General features: G+C 35.2%; 1 protein-coding gene across 1 annotated transcript in view; it reads left to right on the forward strand.

The window, feature by feature from the left end:
- Positions 1 to 11,344: 11,344 nt before the first annotated feature.
- LOC141509778 (vomeronasal type-2 receptor 26-like) overlaps positions 11,345 to 23,069 on the forward strand; it is a 31,713-nt gene continuing 19,988 nt past the window's right edge. Inside the window, exons 1-3 of the mRNA XM_074219567.1 lie at positions 11,345 to 11,424; positions 17,693 to 17,987; positions 19,389 to 20,192. Coding sequence (XP_074075668.1) covers positions 11,360 to 11,424; positions 17,693 to 17,987; positions 19,389 to 20,192 — 1,164 coding nt within the window. The 5' untranslated portion in view covers positions 11,345 to 11,359. The remainder of the gene's footprint in view (positions 11,425 to 17,692; positions 17,988 to 19,388; positions 20,193 to 23,069) is intronic.

Raw genomic sequence — 23,069 nt, forward strand, 5'->3', positions numbered from 1 at the left:
TTAAATGAGTTGTTTACATTTTATAGTTGTTTACTTTAGATTTTTTATGAATTTTGTTCCTTTTCCATGTGATTGTTTTAACTTTTTGATGTGTTATATTCCTTTAACAGTTGATCAGTTTTACTTTTTGATGGGTTCCATTCTTTTTCCAGTTGATTATATTTGTTTTTAAGCATGATTGCTATTTTATTTTATTTTACAGTTACATATTATGAAAATTTTTCATCCTTCATCCTCTTGAATATTTGTGGCAGAGAACTAGTGTGGCTTCAGAAAGAGTAGAGGAATAGTTGATATGGTGTTTGCTGCCCAACAACTCCAGGAAAAATGCCAGGAACAGAATAGAACTTACATGCAACATTTGTAGATCTGACCAAGGCCTTTGATACCAACAGTAGTGAGGATTTATGACAATTATGCCAAAATTTGGTTGCCCAGAGAAATTCATCACTTTTGTACATCATTTCCATGAAGGCATGCATGTCTATGTTCTGGATCGTGGGCGATGCTCTGGAGATTTCCCAGTCAGCAGTGGAGTAAAACAAGGATATGTCATTGCCCCCATACTTTTTAGCATGATGATTTCAACCATGTTATCAAATGCTTTCACTGAGGAAGAAGTGGCCTCAAGGTGAGCTACCACACTGAAGGCAAATTCATAAAAATGAAAAGGCTAGACAAGATCAAGTAGAGAGAGTGTTGGTGCAGGATCTTCTGTTTGCATATGATTGGGCACTCAATGCAGTCTCTGAAGAGACTCAGCAAAATATTGATCAATTTTCTGCTACTTGTACTCATTTTGGTCTAACAATTAACACCAAGAAAACACAGGTGCTCCATCAGTCAGCCCCATACCATCCATATGTGGAACCATCAATTACAGCAAATGGAGAAGTTCTGAGTACTGTGAACAAATTCATTTACCTTGGCAGTGCCCATTCCAAGGAGGTACACCTTGACAATGAGGTTGACATCTTCATTGCCAAGGCTAGCTCAGTATTTGGGAGGATCCGAAAGAAAGTATGGGGAGAGTTGATGTATTAGACTGATTATCAGACTGAAGGTCTACAAAGCTATTGTACTAACCTCATTGCTATATGCCTGTGAAGCATGGACAGTCTACCAGTGCCGTGTCAGGAAACTGAATCTCTTCCATTTAAATTGTCTTAGGAAGATTCTGAAGATCGCCTGGCAGGAGAAGATACCAGACACTGGGGTCCTTTCTCAAGCTAAACTGCCTCACTTTGCAATATAACTACACAGAGTGCAACTACGATGGACTGGACACACTGTTAGAATGTCAGATGAACACCTGCCAAAGAAACTATTTCTTTTCTTTCATTTTTTTCCCTTCTTTTCATACATATGCACATATATATTTTTAAGTTACGAAATTCAGTGGCAAGCAGTCAGGGTAGCATTGTACATACATATTTTAATAACCATGTTTACAATTTAGTAATTTTGTTATGAGGAATTAGGATTAAGGGAAAGAGGTGCCTAAGAGATAATTTTAATAAAGTATTCATCAGATTCAGAAGGATTATATGTGCGTGAGTTTTATTTTGTTTTGTTTTTCTTCCTCTGGATGGGGATAATATAGTCCATAGCCAATTAAATACAGTTATCCTAGCTCTCTGGACTGCTGAGAGGAGCTGCTTCCATCAAGGTTGATCAATTCACAATGTTGTTGATGTGTACATTGTTCTCTTGGTTCTATTCCCTTTGCTCAGTATCAGATCCTGTAAATCATTCTATGCTTCTCTAGAATCCAACCTGGTTTCTTATAGAATAATAGTATTCCACAGTGTTCATGTACCATAACTCGTATAGGCATCCCCTCAATAATTTCCAATTCTTTGTCACTACAAAAAGCTGTTATGAATATTTTGGTGCATGTAGGACTTTTCCCTTTTTTCATAATTTCAAAGAAATTTATTTCATAGAGAACTCACACAGGGCAAGCACTCACAAGGAGGTCAGAAGAAGAAGGGATCCTGAGACACCCTGAATGTCTCTATGAAGAACTTTGGAATTGATTGTGCAACATGGGAAACACTGGCACAGAACTGCCCAGCATGGCAGGGTGCTGCACTCCAGGACAAAGGTAGAATGGAAGCAGCTCAAAGGAAATGTGACATCCATAAGTTTAGAGTACACACCCCAGGCATTCACATGAACTATTTGTGCCCAACCTGTGGTAGAAGATTTGGAGCTTGTATTAGTCTTATCAGTCACTGTAGGTCATCCTGTAATTTCTCTCAAACATAGTGATGTCATTTTGGTGTTCTTCAATAGCAAATGACAAGACCCAAACAACTTGCATATTGTTTAAGGGACATAATTTACCTTTTTGAATATCTTATTTTCCAATTGTGCATAATAGTAGTTTCCACCTAACATTTTTGTAAGGTTTTGAATTTTACAATTACCCCCCCCCACCCTCCCTCATATCACTGAGGAGAAAATAAAATATTAGAAATAGCAAAATTATGTTGTACATAAGATATGTTTTGAAGGTAATAGACTTTGGTCTCTGTTTAAACTCCACAGTTCTTTCTCTGGATACAGGTAGTATTCTCCATTGCAGGTACTCCAAAATTATCCCTTATTATTACATTGATGGAATGAGAAAGTCCATTAAGGTTGATCATCACCCCCATGTTGTTGTTAGGGTATACAGGGTTCTTCTGATTCTGCTCATCTCATTCAACATCAGCTCATGCAAATCTTTCCAGGCTTCTCTGAAATCCCATCCCTCTTCGTTTCCTATAGAACAATAATGTTTCATAAGATACACATACCACAATTTGTTCAGCCACTTCCCAATTGATGGACATCCATTCGATTTCAATTCTTTGATACCACAAATAGGGCTGCTATAAATATTTTTGTACAAGTGTTTTTACCCTTTTGCATGATCTCTTCAGAGTATAGACCCAGCAGTTGTATAGCTGGATCAAAGGATATACACATTTTTATTGCCCTTTGGGCACAATTCTAGATTGCTCTACTGAAAGGTTGGATGAGGTCACAGCTCCACCAGCAAGGTATTAGTGTCCCAGATTTCCCACATACCTTCCAACACTGAACATTGTCCTTTCTGGTCATATTGGATAATCTGATAGGTGTGAGATGGTACCTCAGAGCTGCTTTAATTTGCATTTCTCTAATCAGTAATGATTTAGAGCAATTTTTCGTATGACTATGGGTTTCATTGATTTTCTCATCTATAAACTGCCTTTGCATATCCCTTTGCCCATTTGTCATTTGAGGAATGGCTTTTTTTTTTTTTACAAATTTGACTCAGTTCTCTGTTTATTTTAGAAATGAGTCCTTTGTCAGAAATACTAGTTGTAAAAATTGTTTTCCAATTTACACTCCTTTTGATCTTGGTTACAGTGATTTTGTTTTTGCAAAAGCTTTTTAATTTAATATAAAAAATGATCTAATTTGTTTTTAATGTCAGTGCTTGCCCTGTGTAAGTTCTCTATGAAATAGTTTTCTTGGTCATGAATTGCTTCCTTTTCCATAGATCTGACAGATAAACTATTCCTCGATCTCCCAGTTTGCTTATAATATTGTCTTTAATGTCTAAATCTTGTACCCATTTTGATCTTACCTTGGTATAGGGTATGAGTTGTCGGTCTAATCCAAGTTTCTGCCATACTAGCTAAATTTTCCCAACAGTTTTTATCAAAGGGACAGTTATTATTCTAGAAGCTGGACTCTTTGGCTTTAATCAAACAGAAGATTACTATAATCACTTCCTGCTGTCTCTTTGGCACCTAATCTATTCCACTGATCCACCACTCTATTTCTTAGCCAGTATCAGACAGCTTTGATATCTGATGCTTTATAATATAATTTTAGATTTGGAAAGACTAAGCCACCTTCTTTTGCAATTTTTTTTCATTAAATCCTGGATATTCTTGACTTTTTGTTTCTCCATATGAATTTAGTTACAATTATTTCTAGTTCGTTAAAGTAATTTTTTAGAAGTCTGATTGATAATGTACTAAATAAGTAGTTTTATTTGAGGTAGAATGGTCATTTTCATTATATTAGTTCAGCCTATCCATGAGCATAGATATTTGTCCATTTATTTAAATCTGATTTTATTTGTGTGAAGTATATTTTATAGCTGTTTTCATAGAGTTTCTGAATCTGCCTTGGCAGGTAGGCCCCCAAGTATTTTATATTGTCTGAAGTTAATTTGAATGGAATTTCTCATTCTATCTCTTTGCTGCTATATCTTGCTAGTAAGATATATATATATATATATATATATATATATATATATATATATATATATGTATGTATAAATGTTGAGGATTAATGTGGGTTTATTTTATATCCTGAGACTTTGCTCAAATTGCTAATTGTTTCAAGTAGTTTTCTAAATGATTTTTGAAGATTCTCTAGGTATATTATCATGTCATCTGCCAAGAGTGAGATTTTTGTCTCTTCTTTCCATATTCTAATTCCTTCCATTTATTTTCTTCTCTTATTGCTGAAGTTAGCATTTCTAATACAATATTGAATAGTAGTGGTGATAATGGGCATCCTTGTTTTGTCTCCAATCTTATTGGGAATCCTTCTAGCTTATCCCCATTGCATATAATGCTTGTTGATGGTTTCAGATAAATACTTCTTATCATTCTAAGGAACAATCCATTTATTCCTATGCTCGCTAGTATTTTTAGTAGGAATGGGTACTATATTTTGTCAAAGGTTTTTTTGAGCATCTATTGAGATAATCATATGATTTCTGTTGGGTTTGTTATTGATATAGTCAATTGTACTACCAGTTTTCCTAATTTTGAAGCAATCCTGTGTTCCTGGGATAAATTCTGCTTGGTCAAAATGTATTATCTTAATGATAACTTTCTGTAATTGCTTTGGTAAGATTTTATTTAAGATTTTTGCATCCATATTCATTAGGGAAATTGGTCTATAATTTTCTTTCTCTGTTTTGACTCTTCCTGGTTGAAGTATCAGCACCATAATAGTGTCATAGAAAGAGTTAAGCAGAGTTCCATCTTCATCTATTTTTCCAGAGAGTTTATATAGAATTGGAAATTTGCCAATCTTTACATTGTTTCTGTGGTGTACAATGATCCAAATTGAATGTGACCAGAGAGAAATCACAGCCTTAAGCAAGAAACATAAAGCATAAGAGATAGCAAGATCAGAGAATATATCACTTTTCCCCCCCTAAATTAAAGGTAATAGTCCTTGGTCTTTGTTCAAACTCCACAGTTCTTTTTCTGGATACAAATGGTATTCTCCATCGTAGACAGCTCTGAATAGTCCCTGGTTGTTGCACAGATGGAATGAGCATGCCCATCAAGGTTGATCATTGCCCCCATGTTGCTGTTAGGGTATACAATGTTTTTCTGGTTCTGCTCATTTCACTCAGCATCAGTTCATGCAAATCCCTCCAGGCTTCCCTGAATTCCCATCCCTCCTGGTTTCTAATAGAACAATAGTGTTCCATGACATACATATACCACAGTTTGTTAAGCCATTCCCCAATTGAAGGACATTTACTTGATTTCCAGTTCTTTGCCACCACAAATAGGGCTGCTATGAATGTTTTTGTGCAAGTGATGTTTTTACCCTTTTTCATCATCTCTTCAGGGTATAGACCCGGTAGTGTTATTGCTGGATCAAAGGGAATGCACACTTTTGTTAGCCTTTGGGCGTAGTTCCAGACTGCTCTCCAGAAAGGTTAGATGAGTTCACAGCTCCACTAATAATGTATTAGTGTCCCAGATTTCCCACAACCCTTCCAACAATGATCATTGTCCTTTCTGTTCATATTGGCCAGTCTGAGGGGTATGAGGTGGTACCTCAGAAAGGATTTAATTTTCATTTCTTTAATAAGTAATGATTTAGAGCAGTTTTTCATTTGACTATGGATTGCTTTGATCTCCCCATCTGTAAATTGTCTTTGCATATTCTCTGACCATTTGTCAATTGGGGAGTTTATAAAATTGGAACCAATTGTTCCTTAAATGCTTGATCGAATTCACTCGTGAATCCATCTGGCCTTGGAGATTTTTTCTTAGGAAATTCAGTAATAGCTTGTTGATTTTTTTTCCTGAGATAGGATTATTTAGGTATGTGATTTCTTCTTCATTTAATCTGGGTAACTTATAGTTTTGCAAATATTCATCTATTTCACTTAGATTATCAAATTTATTAGCATACAGTTGCGCAAAATAATTCTGAATTATTATAATTTCCTCTTCATTGGTGGTGAGTTCACCCTTTTCATTTATGATACTAATAATTTGATGTTTTTTTAATCAAAATAACCAAAGGTTTATCAATTATATTGTTTTTTATAAAACCAACTATTTCATTTATTAGTTCAATAGTTTTCTTGGTTTCAATTTTATTTATTTCTCCTTAAATTTTTAGAATTTCTGATTTTGCATTTAATTGGGGGGTTGTAAATTTGTTCTTTCTCTAATATTTTTACTTGCATGATTAGGTCATGGATTGCCTCTTTCTCTATTTTAATCATGCAAACTTTTAAAGTATCCCCTAATAACTCTCTTGGCTGTATCCCATAAGTTTTGATATGTCATCATCTAGGATGAAATTATTAATTCTTTCTATAATTTCTTGTTTGTTCCACTCATTCTTTAAAAATGAGGTTATTTAGTTTCCAATTAGTTTTAGGGCTGTCTCTCTATGGTCTATTATTGCACGTGATTTTTATTGCATTATAATCTGAGAAGGATGTATTCACTATTTCTGCATTTCTGCATTTTATTATAAGGATTTTAGGCCCAGTACATGGTCAATTTTTGTGTAAGTCCCATGTACTGCAGAAAAGAAAGTATATTCCTTTCTATCTCCATTCAATTTCCTCCATAAATCTATCATGTCTAGGTTTTCTAACATTCTATTTACCTTCTTACCTTCCTTCTTGTTTATGGTATGGTTAGATTTATCTAAAAAGGAGAGAGGGAGGTTGAGATCTCCCACCAGTAGAGTTTTGCTCTTTGTGTCTTCCTGCAACTCCTTCAGCTTCTCCTCCAAGAATATGGATGCTATACCACTTGGTGTATCCATATTTAGTACTGAAATTGCTTTATTGTCTATGGTACCTTTTAAGAAGATGTAGTTTCCATCCTTATCTCTTATCTTTTAGCAGCTGCTTTGTCTGAGATAAGGATTGCTACCCCTGCCTTTTTCACTTTGGGTGAAGCAAAATGTAATCTGCTCCAACCTTTCACCTTTACTCTTTAAGTATCTTTCTACTTCGAATGAGTTTCTTGTAAGCAACGTTTTGTAGCATTCTGGTTTTTGATCCACTCTGCCTTTTGCTTACATTTTATGGGAGAGTTTACCCCAATCACATTCAAAGTTACAATTACTAACTCTTTATTGCCCTCCATTCTATCTTCCATCTGTATTTTTCTCCTTTTTTCACTTTATTTATATTCCCCAATATTTCACGGACATAATTTTCTTGAACCTTTCCCCTGCCCCACCAAGCAGTGGACTATCTAATGAACATTGTACATATACATTTGTGTTTATTGTGCTCTCATTTCTTTTCTCAGTTTTTCTTCTCTGGTCTTTAAAATCTTTTCTGAGTTCTTCCAAGGGGTTCTGATTTGAGACCATTTCACAAACTTCTTTAGGCTTCACAAGAAGTCAATTTGTCATTACTTTTCTCTCCTGAGGTAGCATTTTTATTGACCCTATCTGAATAGTACCTTTCTTTCATTGGCATTCTTCTGGCTTATTTTTGTTCATTTATGTAGGTAAGCTCTCTACCACAGGTACAGGAGGCATAGTCCAAACTTTTTTGCTGGGACTAGCATCGGGTCCTTGGCCTTATTGCTTGCCAAAATGTGGCCTATGACTCCCAGGCATTGCCTATGCAGAGAATTGTTTCCTCCTTTATGCCAAGGCTTTGCCTATGCAGATCTTCATTCCCGATCCAGTCCCATCTGCACAGCATTCCCAGGGCTCAGTCTTTGTCTTCTGATCTGTTGTAGGAACCTCAAATGCTGTCCTGCTGCACCACTAACTTGCTGAGTGGGGACCAGAGCTGTGCTGTGACTAAGAGCCTCCCATTGTCTTTCCAGCAGACCTGCCTTCCCTGGGCCATAGTTTCCTTTCCCTCAGAAGAGACAGACATTTTTGGAAGACTCTCCATTATCTCTTGACTTGAGAAGTCATTTTGCCCTTTTTCAGAAGAAAAATGAATCTAAATATATTTTTTAAAAAGTGTTTTATATGATAGCACCAAATAACTGCTATATATTAGTGTCATTGGTTCTATATATTGGTGATATCATTGTGGATTACAGAATATATTAATATGATTTTATATAGAATTGTGTTGAATTAAACCTGGAGTTTTATGGCAGTACTATAAACACCCCTCAATCCTATGCATCATTATCATTGCTACATTTGGTATTTCCTTTTGATCACCATTTATTTAATTCCTATGATATTGCTGACCAAATCAACAGATAGTTGGCCTCCTTGGAAAACATCTATTGAGATGGCAAGTGGAATCCTTTTTTTCTTTGCCTTCACAAAACCTGACAGAATTAATGACTTAAAATGATATGGAAATTGATGACCTATGAACATTTGCTAAATCAAACATTAGAGTTTCCCTATTTCTAGTCTCAATCAGTCATGGACTTGTACTGCCTCACCCTATTTTTAGTGCTCTCCCAAAGGCATAGAAATTGATTTCATCCAAGGAGAAGCATTACTGATTCTGAGAAAGATGTTGGACCCCATCAATGAGAGAACCCAGAATCCTTAATAAATAGCAAAGACTTGGAGAGCCTTAGTATCTTTTTGTTGCTTACAGGATTGGAACTTTGGAATGACAAGCACCTGTTTTATTCATCTATACCATTATGTTTTTATGATTACTGCTTTCAAGTATTATTTGAGATACGAGGAGTTGGGCTCCCTCTTTACTACATTTTTCATAAAGAAACGACATTTCATTCTTTCTCTAATAAAAACAAAACTTATAAATACCTGAAATAAACAGAACAAAATTTTCAAGGCTCACTTGAGTCACTAAGAAAAGGATGGGTGAAGGTCATTAGAATCACTATGTTGGTGAGATGGCCTTTAAATGTTTATTTTCAAGTATTTATATCCTGGAGGATTCTTTGAAGTTTCCTCTTACAAAAATAATTCCCATTGCAACATAGTTTTAATGGTTATTTCTCTTGTTTAAGAGAATAGCTATTAAAATGATCTATTACCTTGTCATCTTCCCAGAATAATGCCCTCAGTTTAGAAATTAAAATAAATAATATAATAAAAATTTAATAACTAGTGGCAATCTGAAAATTCTGAAGAATGTCATTTACATATACAATGACCTGAGTAGAACAGCAAATGAGTAAATGTAATCCATTCTGACATCTCTTTGCAAACATTTATCATCCTCTCATCTCCCAGTCATGATTCTCTGGCTACTGCTGTGCAGAGCTAGAACGAAGGATTCTCCCCTGGCAAGGAAGCAGATTCCAGAGCCAGTTATTCTGAAAAGATGGAGTCCTGAGTTGTGGTGTGGGCAAGGATGAGTGAACACATTCCCAGTAAGTACTGTAGCAGAAGAGAGCAAAACCCTTCTGGCTGTGGCCACTTGTTGGAGAGTAGACCCCCTGGTTTTGTTTTCAGATAAGAGTGAATTGAAATTTGTAGCCAGAGGGTTAGCAGGGATAGCATGATTGCAAGCCCTAGTCATGCTCAGAGATAGAATTCTTACCACAGACAGAGCTCAGAAAGCCACAATGAGAAAAATTTAGAGCCTGAGAAATCATTTCCCACACCTCGGGAAAGATTAATTTTATATTGTTATTAAATTGTTATATTGTTATTGGATTATAACAATTATAACAATTATATTGTTATTAAATAATTTTATATTGTTATTAAAGAAAGGAGAAGGAATCTGCCAAAGTTAGACCAACTGGGATAGAGATCTGGGTTCATATTCTGAAGAAGTTTGTAAAGTTAAAAAAATCACTTTTTGCCTAAATAAATATTTCAAATGATCTCAATCTCCAAAAGAAATTTAGAAGAGCTTAAAAAGGATTTTAAAAATGAAATGAGAGACTGAGAAAAAATAGAGATAAATAAACTTATGAAGAGAAAGTCAATAAAATGAGAGAGGAGATTCTAAAAGTTAAGAATTATCTGCTTATAAATTAAAATTGGAAAAGGGGAAGCTAATGATGCTAAAACACAAAAAATAATAAGACAAAGTCAATACATAGCTGCTTCTGCTCATCCAAGTATCATGAGAAAGGCCTATTCATACCATCTGCTATTTTCTACTCCGTATAAGAAAAGCCTCATTTTGAACAGTCTATGTGTGTTGATGGACAAACTGTGTAAAGGTCCCTGTATTTGATCTCGATTGAGGATAGGACTTCGCTGGTGAACACCTTGGACCCAGGTGCATGAAGACTTCCATGCTTCCTGGTGCAACAATGTGTGAAGCATGGGCTGAGCAAATCCTCCACTTTGTCATAGTCATTGACATTCTGACATTGTCATCTCTCACTGACTTTTATCTGATGAAAACTCTCTCAACTCCACAGTTGTAGGAATATTGATTGTTGGCCTAGGGTCACACAGTCCTGAGCACAAGTACAACTCAAGATAAAGCCCTTGGCACCCTTCCCTCCTTCTCTAATCTACTCTGCTGAGAATACCTGAACAGGAAAAGAGAAAATAGAAAAATATGTTTATCACTTAGACATGGGAACTCAGGTGCAGTTGGCAAGTCCCAAAGAGAGATGATCTCAGAGCACCCAGTGACTTGGCACAGTCTTATTCCATTTGGGATGAGAGGGTTGGAGGTGGTTAGAAACCTCAAAATAAATATTCCTATAGCAATAATTAAGCAATATCAAATCCTTATAAATGTCCCCTGATTCTCCCTCATTATCCTTGTTTAGGGCAAGGGTTTGAATCATTTTCTATTTGTCTTCACAGGTGTTAAGGAAGAAAAGTGGAATTCAGATTTTGCAGCAGAAATCACCATTTGCCTGCAGAACAGTTTCACCTTAGATGTTCTTCACAATCCTAGTTTGACTGTGGCCAGGTTTGATTTTCAGTGTACCCCTACTTTTCTCTTGCTGTTATTTGTCCATGCGTTAAAAATTTCAGAGAGATGTTTCTTATGTTCTTACATCTTTTCCTCTTCCTGATGCCAAATCTTCTCCAGTCTGTGGAGCATAAAGAAACTTCTCTCTGCTTCCTCAAAAGAAAGTTCAGTCCCACCCATCACAGAGATGGGGATCTTATTGTGGGAGGATTTTTCCCTTTAATTATATATGAAATGACCATTGCACATTTGTGGAAATATTTCCGCATTCATCCTGAGAAAGCTCTGAATGACTTTCAGTAAGTTTTTGTTTTATTGTATTTTTAAGAAGTAATTTTTTGGGGGGGAGAGGCTAATTAAAATGTCACTTTTAGGGGTGACTAGGTGGCACAGTGGATAGAGCGCTGGCCCTGGAGTCAGGAGTACCTAGGTTCAAATCTGACCTCAGACACTTAATAATTACCTAGCTGTGTGGACTTGGGCAAGTCACTTGACCCCATTGCCTTGCAAAAATAAAAAAAAAAATTTAAAGTCACTTTTGACACGTTTGCCTGGGCAGAATATATTTTCTTGTCCTTTTTTTTATACCTTTGCCTTTAATGTCTCAATGTTTCTCTTTAAAACCCTATATAAGGAGCAACCTCTCTCCAATCAACCACACATATAAACACATTCTGAACCCCAGTATAATTAAACAGGTTTCTTGCTTACCTTTTGTTTAATGAAAAGGCTTTGAAAGAAAATCTGGGGGCAGCTAGGTGGCGCAGTGGATAGAGCACCGGCCCTGGAGTCAGGAGGACCTGAGTTCGTATCAGACCTCAGACACTTAATAATTACCTGGCTGTGTGGCCTTGAGCACTCCATTTAACCCCATTGCCTTGCAAAAACCTAAAAAGAAATTTAAAAAAAGAAGTTCTGGCATGTCCCTCTGAATATATCATTTAACTATATTTCAGCCCCACATGGACCCTTTTTGAGGAAGGCATCAGATATGACTTTCCTTATGGCTGCATCATTATGTCTGATCTCTATAATATACACCCAGAGCCACTTATGAGTTATATGTATATGCATTTTATCTTATGTGTATATGCATAAAAATATAATTGTTAGAGTTCACGTCTCACATGTGTTATTCAATTATAATATGTGATTGTTATGTTACATATTTTAGATATCATCATTGTGAACATATAGCTTTTAATGTATATAATTTTATATGATACAATAGTGTCACTAAATTCATGTCTCAGAGGAAAAATTAAAATACATATTTCTATCAGCATAATAATAGCAATCTCTTACAGTGTTGCCCAGTGAATCAAGAGAATAAATGACTTGCTGATGATTGTACAACTGGGCTTTTTCAGTCAAGTCCCACTCAAGACTTTTAGCCCAAATTATCCTGATTCTCTGTTCAGATTGATATCTATGTCTGTCTCTGTCTCTGTCTCTCTGTTTCTGTCTGTCTCAATATATACATATAATATATATTATCTATATTTACGTATTCATATATATCCATAGACACACATACGTTTGTATAGATGTATGTATATCCCTCTTTCTCACTTATGTTTCTATTATAATGGTTAAGGAAATTAATTGTTTCATATAATTAGTTTGGTAGATTGAATTCATTCTTCATATTTAATGTTTTTAATGCTATTGTTTTTCATATAAAATATAAGACAGAATTTTCCCATAAGCCACCTGGATCAGCTTTTTGAATTACTTTATTTTATTTTACTTAATTTCCACAACTTTTCTGGGCAGAAATGTTATTATACCCCATCTTATACAGATGAGGAAACTGAGGCAGGAAGCATAATTTGCTTTATTCCATAAAACTAATGTCTGAAATGATATTTTAATTCTAGTTCTGTGTTTATGTTCAAAAGTATATGCTCTGTGCAGCTTAGCTTCCCCAATCTCTGCTGATCATTCCTTATTCATTATTTTCATTTGGCTGTAAATTTATCATTTATTTTTATATTTTATTTGTCCACCTTCTTTCTAATTAGATTTAATGAAAGTTTCTAAGGGTGGTCTCTTTCCCTATTCTGGTAAATCCTCCTCTCAGTTCCTAAAATGATCAAAGTCGTATATATATGTCACACACCTGCTGTACGGATTCCTATGCCTCCTTCTTAGGTCTAAGATCAAACATAAAATATTTTACCTGCATTGAAAAGCCCATCACTACTCATGAGGTTACCATCTTTAGAGGTTTCTCATTCTTTATTCACTTTTATAGGCGCTAGGAGCCCAGTTCTACCAGTCCACATGATGTTCCTCATACAAGACTTTCCATTTCACTAGTCCTCTCTTTTCACTGATTGCTTCTCATTCTCAGGAAAGCTCTCCCTTCTCATTCCAATGTTTTGAATTCAGAGTTTTGTCCTGCTCCACCTAAAATCTAGCCTTCAGCAAAAAATATTTTGCTAGCCAGCTTAATGTTAGTGGTGTCCCTAAGGGATTATTTTATTATAATATTGCACATAATTTTGTACTTTATATTTTTCTTATTATATTTCCCTTATGTTGTGAGCTCCTTGGATTCAGAACCTTACTTTTTTTATCTTTATTTTGCTTTATAACTCGAGTTTCCTGCAATTCTTGGCCCATAGGAAATAAGTATAAGCTTTTTGTTGTTTAAATGATTGGCTCTTGGTCTCTTTTGAAATATTTATATTTTATAGACTTTTAAGTTCTTTCTATTGTAGTCCAATTTCTCTGTTTTCACTATTATTTGAAAGAGTGGTTCATTCTTTTGTATTTGCTGTTTTTCAAAATTCTCTAGATTTCACCGTGACAAGCCAAGCCAAGCCATTTTATAGATTTCACTTTCCCTTTATGTTAAATGAGTACAATGGTATAGATACATTTGGGCTGTAACTCCACAGTCCTCTATTAAAACTTATTAAATACATATCATTTACTTAATTTTATTTAGAAAAGCAATTTATTATATTATTATATTTAATATATTGAGTACCTGTATGGAGAGCTATTGATTTTGATTCACTCTATATCAGTACTGAGGCAATTAGGTGGCATAGCAGATAGATTGTGGAGTCTAAAGTCAGGATGGTTCATCTTCCTGAGTTCAATTCTGATCCCAGACAATTAATAGATATGTGACCCAATTACTTCAGTTCCTCAATTATAAAATGATCTGAAGAAAGAAATGGCAAACCACTCCAATATCTCTGTCAAGAAAAGACCATCTGGGTTTAAAAGAATCAGACACAACTCAAATGAGTGAGCAGCAGTATAATTATGTATGTGTATATATATATATATATATATATATATATATATATATATATATAGAGAGAGAGAGAGAGAGAGAGAGAGAGAGAGAGACAGTGAGAATCAGATATAAAAGGATGAAAGAAAAACACCTAAGAAGAGTAATAAAGAGGAAAAGGAAGGGGTGAGAGAGAATGAGAGCAAAAGAGGGAAAGAAAAGAGAGAGAGAGATGGGGTGGCTAGGTGGTGCAGTGGATAAAGCACCGGCCCTGGAGTCAGGAGGACCTGAGTTCAAATCTGATCTCAGACACTCAGACAAAACTCTGAATTCAAAACATTGGAATGAGAAGAGAGAGCTTTCCTGAGAATGAGAAGCAATCAGTGAAAAGAGAGGACTAGTGAAATGGAAAGTCTTGTATGAGGAACATCATGTGGACTGGTAGAACTGGGGTCCTAGTGCCTATAAAAGTGTGGACTTGGGCAAGTCACTTAACCCCATTTGCCTTGCAAAACCCTAAAAAAAAGAGAGAGAGAAGGAGGGAAGTTATGACTTAGAATCAGTTCTACCACGGCTAACTCACTTTATGGCAATGGGCAAATCACTTAATTTGCCAGTGCCTTGGAAGATGTCTGGATCTATCAGGTGTAGATTTGAAATGATTTAAGAAATTTTTAAAATAAATAAGTTACCAATCCCAAAGACATCAAAAAACCCAAAAATAAACATTAATGTAACCATCTTGTGAGTTTTAGAGATTAGGGGAATAATGAAATAAATCAAACTCATTTCATACCTTTTCTGTTACCCCAGTTATGGCTTCATATAACACACCAAATTTACCCTATCTTACTAGGAATAAGGCCAGAAGCTGTGATTTGAATTAATGATATCTTTTCATTGTCTGTATGTTAAGAATTGATTGAATAATGGCTACTTAACTTTATTTATCTTTCCCAATATACACAATAGTAGTTTTCAACACTATTTTTTCAAAGTTTTGAGTTTTACTTTTTTCTCCCCCTCCCCTGACAGAAAGCAATAGATTATACATATATAACCTTGTTAAGTAAAGATTCATATTAATCATGCTGTGAAAAAGGACTCCAATTGAAATGAAAAAAAAAAACAGATTTAGAGAGAAAAAACATAATCCTTAAGGCAATTAAAAAAATTGAAGATAGTAAGCTTTTCTCTGCATTTGAACTCCACAAGTCCTTCTCTGGTTATGGATTATATTTTCCATCATAAGTTTTTAAGAAATATTGTTAATTATGTACTGCTGACATCCTAGGTGATCATTACCCAAAATTGCTGTTGGTATATAAAAATTTTTAGTTTCTTCTCTCTTCACTCAGCAGAAGTCCTTCCAGGCTATTAGAAGTTTCATTCATCATGCTTTCCTTTACAACAATAGAATTTCACCACATTCATATACCAGAATTTGTTCACTCATTTCCCAAATGATCAACATTCCCCCAATTCCGAATTCTTTACCACAATGAAAGAGTTGCTGCAAATATTGCTGTACATATGGGATTTTTTAACCCTTTCTTTGTGATCTCTTTGGGATTCAGATCTAGAAGTGTTTTTTTCTGTATCAAAAGTTTTAGTACCCTGGGGGCATAATTCTAAATTGCTTTCCAGAAAGTTTGAATCAGTTCACAAAACCACCAAGAATCCATTACTGTTCTAGGTTTCCTACATTCCCTCCAACATCGACCATTTTCCTTTTTAGTCATATTGATCAATCTGATAAAAAATGAGGTGGTACCTCAGAGTTGTTTAAATTTGCTTTTCTTGAATCAATAATGATTTAGAGCATTTTTTTCATGTCCCCTTGATAGTTTTGATATCCTTATCTGAGAATTGCCTGTTCATATCTTTGGATCATTTATGATTTGGGGAATGATTTATTATAAATTAGACTCAGCTTTCTCTATACTTTAGAAATTTGTCCTCTGTCAGAAACACTAGTTGTAAAAATTGTTTCCCAATGTACTGCCTTCCTTTTAATCTTGGTTGCTCTGGGGGTTTTTTGGTGTAAAAACTTTTCAATTTAATGTAACAAAATTATCCATTATGCATTTTATAATATTTTCTATAATTTTTGGTTCAGAAAAATTTCTTCTTTTCATAGATCTGATAGGTAAACTATTCCATGTTCTCCTAATTGGCTTATGATATCACTTTTTTTTTAGGTTTTTGCAAGGCAAATGGGGTTAAGTGGCTTGCCCAAGGCCACACAGCTAGGTAATTATTAAATGTCTGAGACCAGATTTGACCTCAGGTCCTCCTGACTCCAGGGCTGGTGCTCTATCCACTGTGCCACCTAGCTGCCCCCTATATCACATTTTTATGTCTAAATCTTGAACCCATCTCAACCATATCTCTCCATATATGAGATATTGATCTGTATCTAATTGGTCATGCTAGCTTTCAGTTTTCAGTTTCAGTTTTCCAGCATTTCCATTCTTTCTTTCAAAGAATGAGTTTTTTTATCCCATTATCTGGAATCTTTGGGTGTGGGTACACAGGCTATTCTAACAGCCATGACACAAATCATCTCCAATTAAACTGCCACCTGGACAATCTGAGGAGCTGGCAAGCCACCCTTAGAGATAAAGGTGTGCTGTAGTCCTTGGGAGCTGGAGTCCTTGGGAGCTGGACATTCTGCCCAACTGACCAAGGGTGCTAGACACAGCTGTGTTTTACCACCTACCCCCCTAATATGCCCCCTTATCCTGTAATGCAAGACGCTGCACTACACCCTCCTTGTATCCACCCAATTACCTCATTATTCTTTGTTCTACCCCAGAAGACCTAACAGGATATATGTAATAGCTAAGCAGTAATAAAATTGAGCTGGAGGCATAAGGCAGTAGTGGCTTGACTCCTTATTCTCAGCTCCCTTCCGGGAGGGAGTTTGCTGCTGTGGGCCCCAAGGAAGCAAGCCACAACATTTGGGTTTATCAAACAGCAGATTACTATAGTCAGTAGCTACTGTTTATTTTGTTCCTAATCAATTCCACTGATCCACCAAATAGTTTTGATGACTGATGCTTTATAATATAATTTTAGATCTGATTTGGCTACATCATCTTCTTTTGTATTTTTTCATGAATTCCCTTGATTTAATTATATTTTTCTACCTTGAGAAAGGAACTTTTGGTAGGTTGATTGGTATAGCACCCAAGTACAATGAACTTTGTACTCTAAAATTAAAAGCATGATTTGAAATTATCTTTAGGAACCAACTACCTTATTTGAACATAAAAGTTTTCTTAGTCGTGACATTATTGGTCTCATTTGAGGTATCAAGAAAAACACTACAATCAAGTCTTGGCTTTGGTGTTTGCTGTAGAGGAAATCAATAGGGACCCCAATCTGTTACCCAATAATACTCTAGGTTTCCACATTTATAACTCCTATCCCAATGATGTCAGTACCTTGGAGAGCTCCTTAATGTGGCTGTCAGGAAAAGAAGTGGCCATTCCAAATTACCATTGTATTCAGAAGAAGGGCAAATCATTGGCTGTTATTGGAGGAGCCCATTCTGATTTGTCAGTCCAAATGGCTTCCCTCCTTGAACTCTACAAGTTTCCACAGGTAAAGAATCATGATAAAAAACAGTCAGCATTGTTAGGAAGATACTGATGACTGTCAGGGCAATCCCCCAGGGATTTTAAGCTAGATATTGACATGGTAAGCATTGGGAAATCCTGTCTCTGGGAAATATTCTTCAGCTCGTGCTTAGGGCTAGGAATATACAGAGATAAGTTTTTGATATCAGTTATCATTGCTGCTTTATTAGAATGCACTGATGTGTACAACTACTTTATCTATCTGTCTGTCTGTCCATCTATCTCACATTCTATTTCATTAATGTAAACCTTCTATTACATTACATTGAAATGATTACATTCATCTTAGTATTTATATGTTCTATATTTTACATGTGTATTTTACATGTAGACAAAAATAGGAATGGAAAGCTAGATGGCACAATTGATAAATATTTGGATTAAGAATCATGAATACTCATAATCATGAGTTCAAATTTGGCTTCATACCCTTATTAGCTTTGGTCACATGCCCCTAATTTCTCATCAGTAAAATAGACTGGAGGAAGAAATGACAAATCAGCCAGTATCGTTGACAAGAAAATCCCAAATGATTGGGACTTGACTGAAATGACTGAAAAAGAACAATAGGAATGTATAGACTATTGTAATCATTGCAACTTACTATCAGTTACAATTATGCATACATACATCCATTTGTGGGTGTATTTACACATGAATTTATATGTATATTTAGATGTATTAATGTGTACATAGAAATGTAATTCAAGGGGCAGCTAAGGTGGCACAGTGGATAGAGCACCGGCCCTGGAGTCAGGAGGACCTGAGTTCAAATCTGGCCTCAGACACTTAATAATTACCTAACTGGGTGACCTTGGGCAAAACACTTAATCGCATTGCCTTGCAAAAAAAAAAGAAATGTAATTCAACCAAAATGAATGAGCACTTATCAAATTCTTAAACATGAAATGAATATTACCCAATTGGGTACAGAAAAGGAATTAGCAAGCTGATGTCACAGCGACATAGTTGTTAAAAAAATCAGAAAAATTTTCATAAAATCTCAAGTGAAAAAAGGAAACTCTGAGATAGTAAGAAAAAGTTACCTCACGATAGTAATGTGGATCAAAAAAAGAAAGAATCTCTGGAGGTTGCATTAGAGCACATTTTTGGAGGATGTGGAACCTAGGCACAGGTAACAGAAACTTCCTTGGAAACTGGATGAGATCTTATAAATGCCAAGGGATACAATAGCAAAGAGAGAAGGTGGAGGCCCAAATTCTGAGACTGCAGCTTGGTCTTTGCAAACATATGGAAAAAATGATGGCATCTTAGGATAATAGGTAGATTCCTGGTCTGGTATTATATGGTTTTGTCTGATCCATACTTCAATTTCAACAGAGAAAAATTTTTCTTTCCCATTCAGATCAGCTATGGCCCATTTGATTCGATCCTGACTGACAAGGTTCATTTTCCAAGTGTTTATCAACTGTCACCCAAGGATTCCACCCTTGCCCTGGGAATGGTCCAATTAATGGTGCATTTCAACTGGACATGGGTGGGAATGGTTATCACAGATAATACCAGGGGTGAATCATTCCTCCTAGAGATGAGAGAAGAGATGGCCAAGAAGGGTGTCTGTGTGGCCTCTATAGAGAGGGTTCCTCCCAGTGAGAAATACACTATTAATTCCAATTATGAAATCATGCAAAAAATCGATGGATTTTCTGCCAATGTAATCGTTGTTTATGGGGATACCAATTCACTAAGGACATTGCAATATGCACAACTTCCCTACGTGATATGGAGCAAAGTGTGGATTACCACTTCCCATTGGGATTTCACCATCAGACCCCATGGCATGGATGTTAGTAGTTTCAATGGAGCTCTGATATTTTCTGGGCGGAGAAAAGAAATTCCAAGTTTCAAAACTTTCTTAAGAACAGTTAAACCTGCTAAATATCCAGAAGATATGTTCCTTAAAAGTTTTTGGCATTCAGCATTTCAATGTCCATTTGATACTTCAAAATGGGAGCAAGATGTCTGTTCACACAATGCTTCCTTAGAGATGCTCCCTTTGCGGTATTTTGACATGTCTATGTCAAGTCAGAGTTACAATGTCTACAATGCTGTGTATGCTGTGGCATGGGCTCTCCATCAGCTACTCATAGCTAGATCAGAAACGGAATATCTGAAAGATGAAGGCAGCCTAGTTCTATATCCCTGGAAGGTAAGTTTCCACTTAGAGCGCTAGAGAGTTCACATGTCCCAACTTCTCTGCTGTATAGGTTAGGAAAAAGAGTTGTGTGTAGAAAGCAAGAAATGAGTGATTCACTCAGCGAAACGACTTCTGAACTATAATCCCTTGAGAACCAGGTCTATATTTTTCTTCATTAATAATGATGAGTCACAGCTGTTCCAAAGGTTGGTCTCAATCATAGCAAAGTCAACAGGAACTGATGGGAAATTGAACTCTGGATTATATATCTTTAGTTTTAGTTCCTAGATTGATCCAGAGAGATGACATAGTGAGTTTAGAAAAGGAATTCTAAAGCCTGTGCAGAGTATCTATTACTTTAACCACATCTTGTAGTTTTCAAATTGAAAAGACTCAAGCCCTAGATAGTTCCCATTCATTACTTGTGCCATAGCTACCCCAGATGGCTATCATAGGTTTCACTGGGTGGCCAAAGTAATCTTTGACATGACTTCATCTGTGACAGAAGAATTTCGTGACAGTAATATGTATAGGATTTAGTTGATGGGACTAAGGATAAATCCTGTGAGAAGACCCAGGTTAGGCAGGGACAGCACTGAAAGGCTTCAGGGTCAAATCTATCCCTTAACTTAGAAGGCTAAGAAGGGAACATAGTGTTCAGTTCTCATACTCATAAAGATGAATATAAATAACATATATTCTGTCCAGAAGAGAATTAAAGGAGATTATAAAAAGTCTTGAATTCATTATTTATTAGACTCCAATGAATGTACTGGGCATTTTTAGCTTGAAAGGAGATTTAAAAAAGTAATTAGGAGAAGATGCATGGTAATTACATAGAAGTTTTTTTTTTAAATTAAAAAGTTTTATTCATTTGTTTTTCCATGTACATACAATGGTAGTTTTTACCAATCATTTTTTTGCTTAGTTTTGAGTTATACATTTTTCCCTCCCTCCTTTGTCCCCCCCACCTCCTGACAGAAAACAATCTGATATAATCTCAGTATTTATAATTATGCTAAACATCAATCAGTACTGAATATGTTGTGACAGAAAAATCAGTTCCAAATGGAAGAAAGACAAATGGAAGAAAGATCCAAATGGAAGAAAATGACATGACAGAAAAAAATGACATAACACATAAGACAACTATTAAAAATTAAAGATAATAAGATAATAAGTTCCTTTTCTGCATATGGATGGTATTTTCCATCATGGGTCTTCTAAAACTGTCTTTGCTTATTGTACTGCTGAAGTGAACAAATCTATCATTCAATCATCACCCAATGTGCCATTAGTATATAGTGTATAATCTTCTTCTGGTCTGTTCACTTTACTCAACTTCAATTTATGCAAGTCTTTCCAGATTTTTCTGAAATCCCTTTCCAAATAATTTGTTATAGAAAATAGTTTTCTGTCACACACACACATGCACAAATACACACACAGAGATATTATATATATATCACAATTTGTTTAGCCATTCCCTAATGATAAGCATTGTCTCAATTTCCAAATCTTTGCCACTACAAAAAGAACTGCCATCAATATTTCTGTATATGTGTGATTTTTACTTTTTTTATGATCTCTTCTGGATACAGGTCCAATAGTTGCATTGCTGAGTCAAAGAATATGCACATTTTTTATCGCCCTTTGTGCATAATTCCAAATTGCTCTCCAAGAAGGTTGGATCAGTTCACAACTCCACCAACAATATATTAGGGTCCTAGTGTTCCCACATCCCATCCAACATTAATCATTTTCCTTTTTAGTCACATTGGCCAGTTTGAAAGGTGTGAGGTGGTACTTAAGAAACATTTTAATATATATTTTTCTAATCAATAGAGATTTAGAGCCATTTTTCATATGACTATAGATATCTTTCTTTTCTTTGTTTGAGAATTGCCTTTCCACATCCTTCGACCGCTTATCATTTGGAGAATGACTTATTGTTTTTATAAATTTGACTCAGTTCTCTCTCTCTCTATCTGTATATATATATATATATATATATATATATACATATATATGTATATATATATATATTAGAAATTAGTCCTTTGTCAGAAACACTAGTTGTAAAAATTGTTTCCCAACTTACTACATTTCTTTTCATCTTATTTGCAAAGGTTTTGTTTGTGCAAAATCTTTTTATTTTAATTTAATAAAAATTATCCAGTTTGTTGTAATAATGTTTTCTAGCTCTTCTTTGGTCATAAATTGCTCCCCTTTCCAAAGAACTGACAGATAAACTATTCCTTGTTCTTTTATGGAGTTTATAATATCCTGCACCCATTTCTAGCTTTGAAAAACTAGTTGATATTGATATGGGACCAATTCTTCCTTGAAGGTTTGATAGCATTCAGTTGTGAATTCATCTGCCCCTAGAGATTTTTTTCTTAGGGAGTTTACTGATGACTTGATGAATTTCTTTTTTTGAAATGGGGCTATTTAAATATTCAATTTCCTCATCTTTTATCCTGGGCAATTTATATTTTTCTAAATATTCATCATTTCACTAAGATTATCAAATTTATTGGCATACGGTTGGGCAAAATAAGTCTGAATTATAATTTTACTTTCCTCCTTATTGGTGATGAATTCACCTTATTCATTTTTGACACTAGTGATTTCATATTTTCTTTTCTGTCTTTAAATCAAATTAACAAAAGGTTTATCCATTGGATTCATTTATTAGTTTAATAGCTCTTTTGCTTTCAATTTTATTCATTTTATTTTAATTTTCAGAATTTGTAATTTGGTATCTAATTGGGGATTTTTAATTTGTTCTCTCTCTAACTTCTTAGTTGTATGCTGAGTTCATTAATCACCAGGTTCTCCATTTTATTTATATATTTTGAGTTATAATATATCCCTAATAACTGGTCT

Source organism: Macrotis lagotis, chromosome 1 (genome assembly GCF_037893015.1).
Source record: "Macrotis lagotis isolate mMagLag1 chromosome 1, bilby.v1.9.chrom.fasta, whole genome shotgun sequence".
Lineage (NCBI taxonomy): Eukaryota > Metazoa > Chordata > Mammalia > Peramelemorphia > Peramelidae > Macrotis > Macrotis lagotis.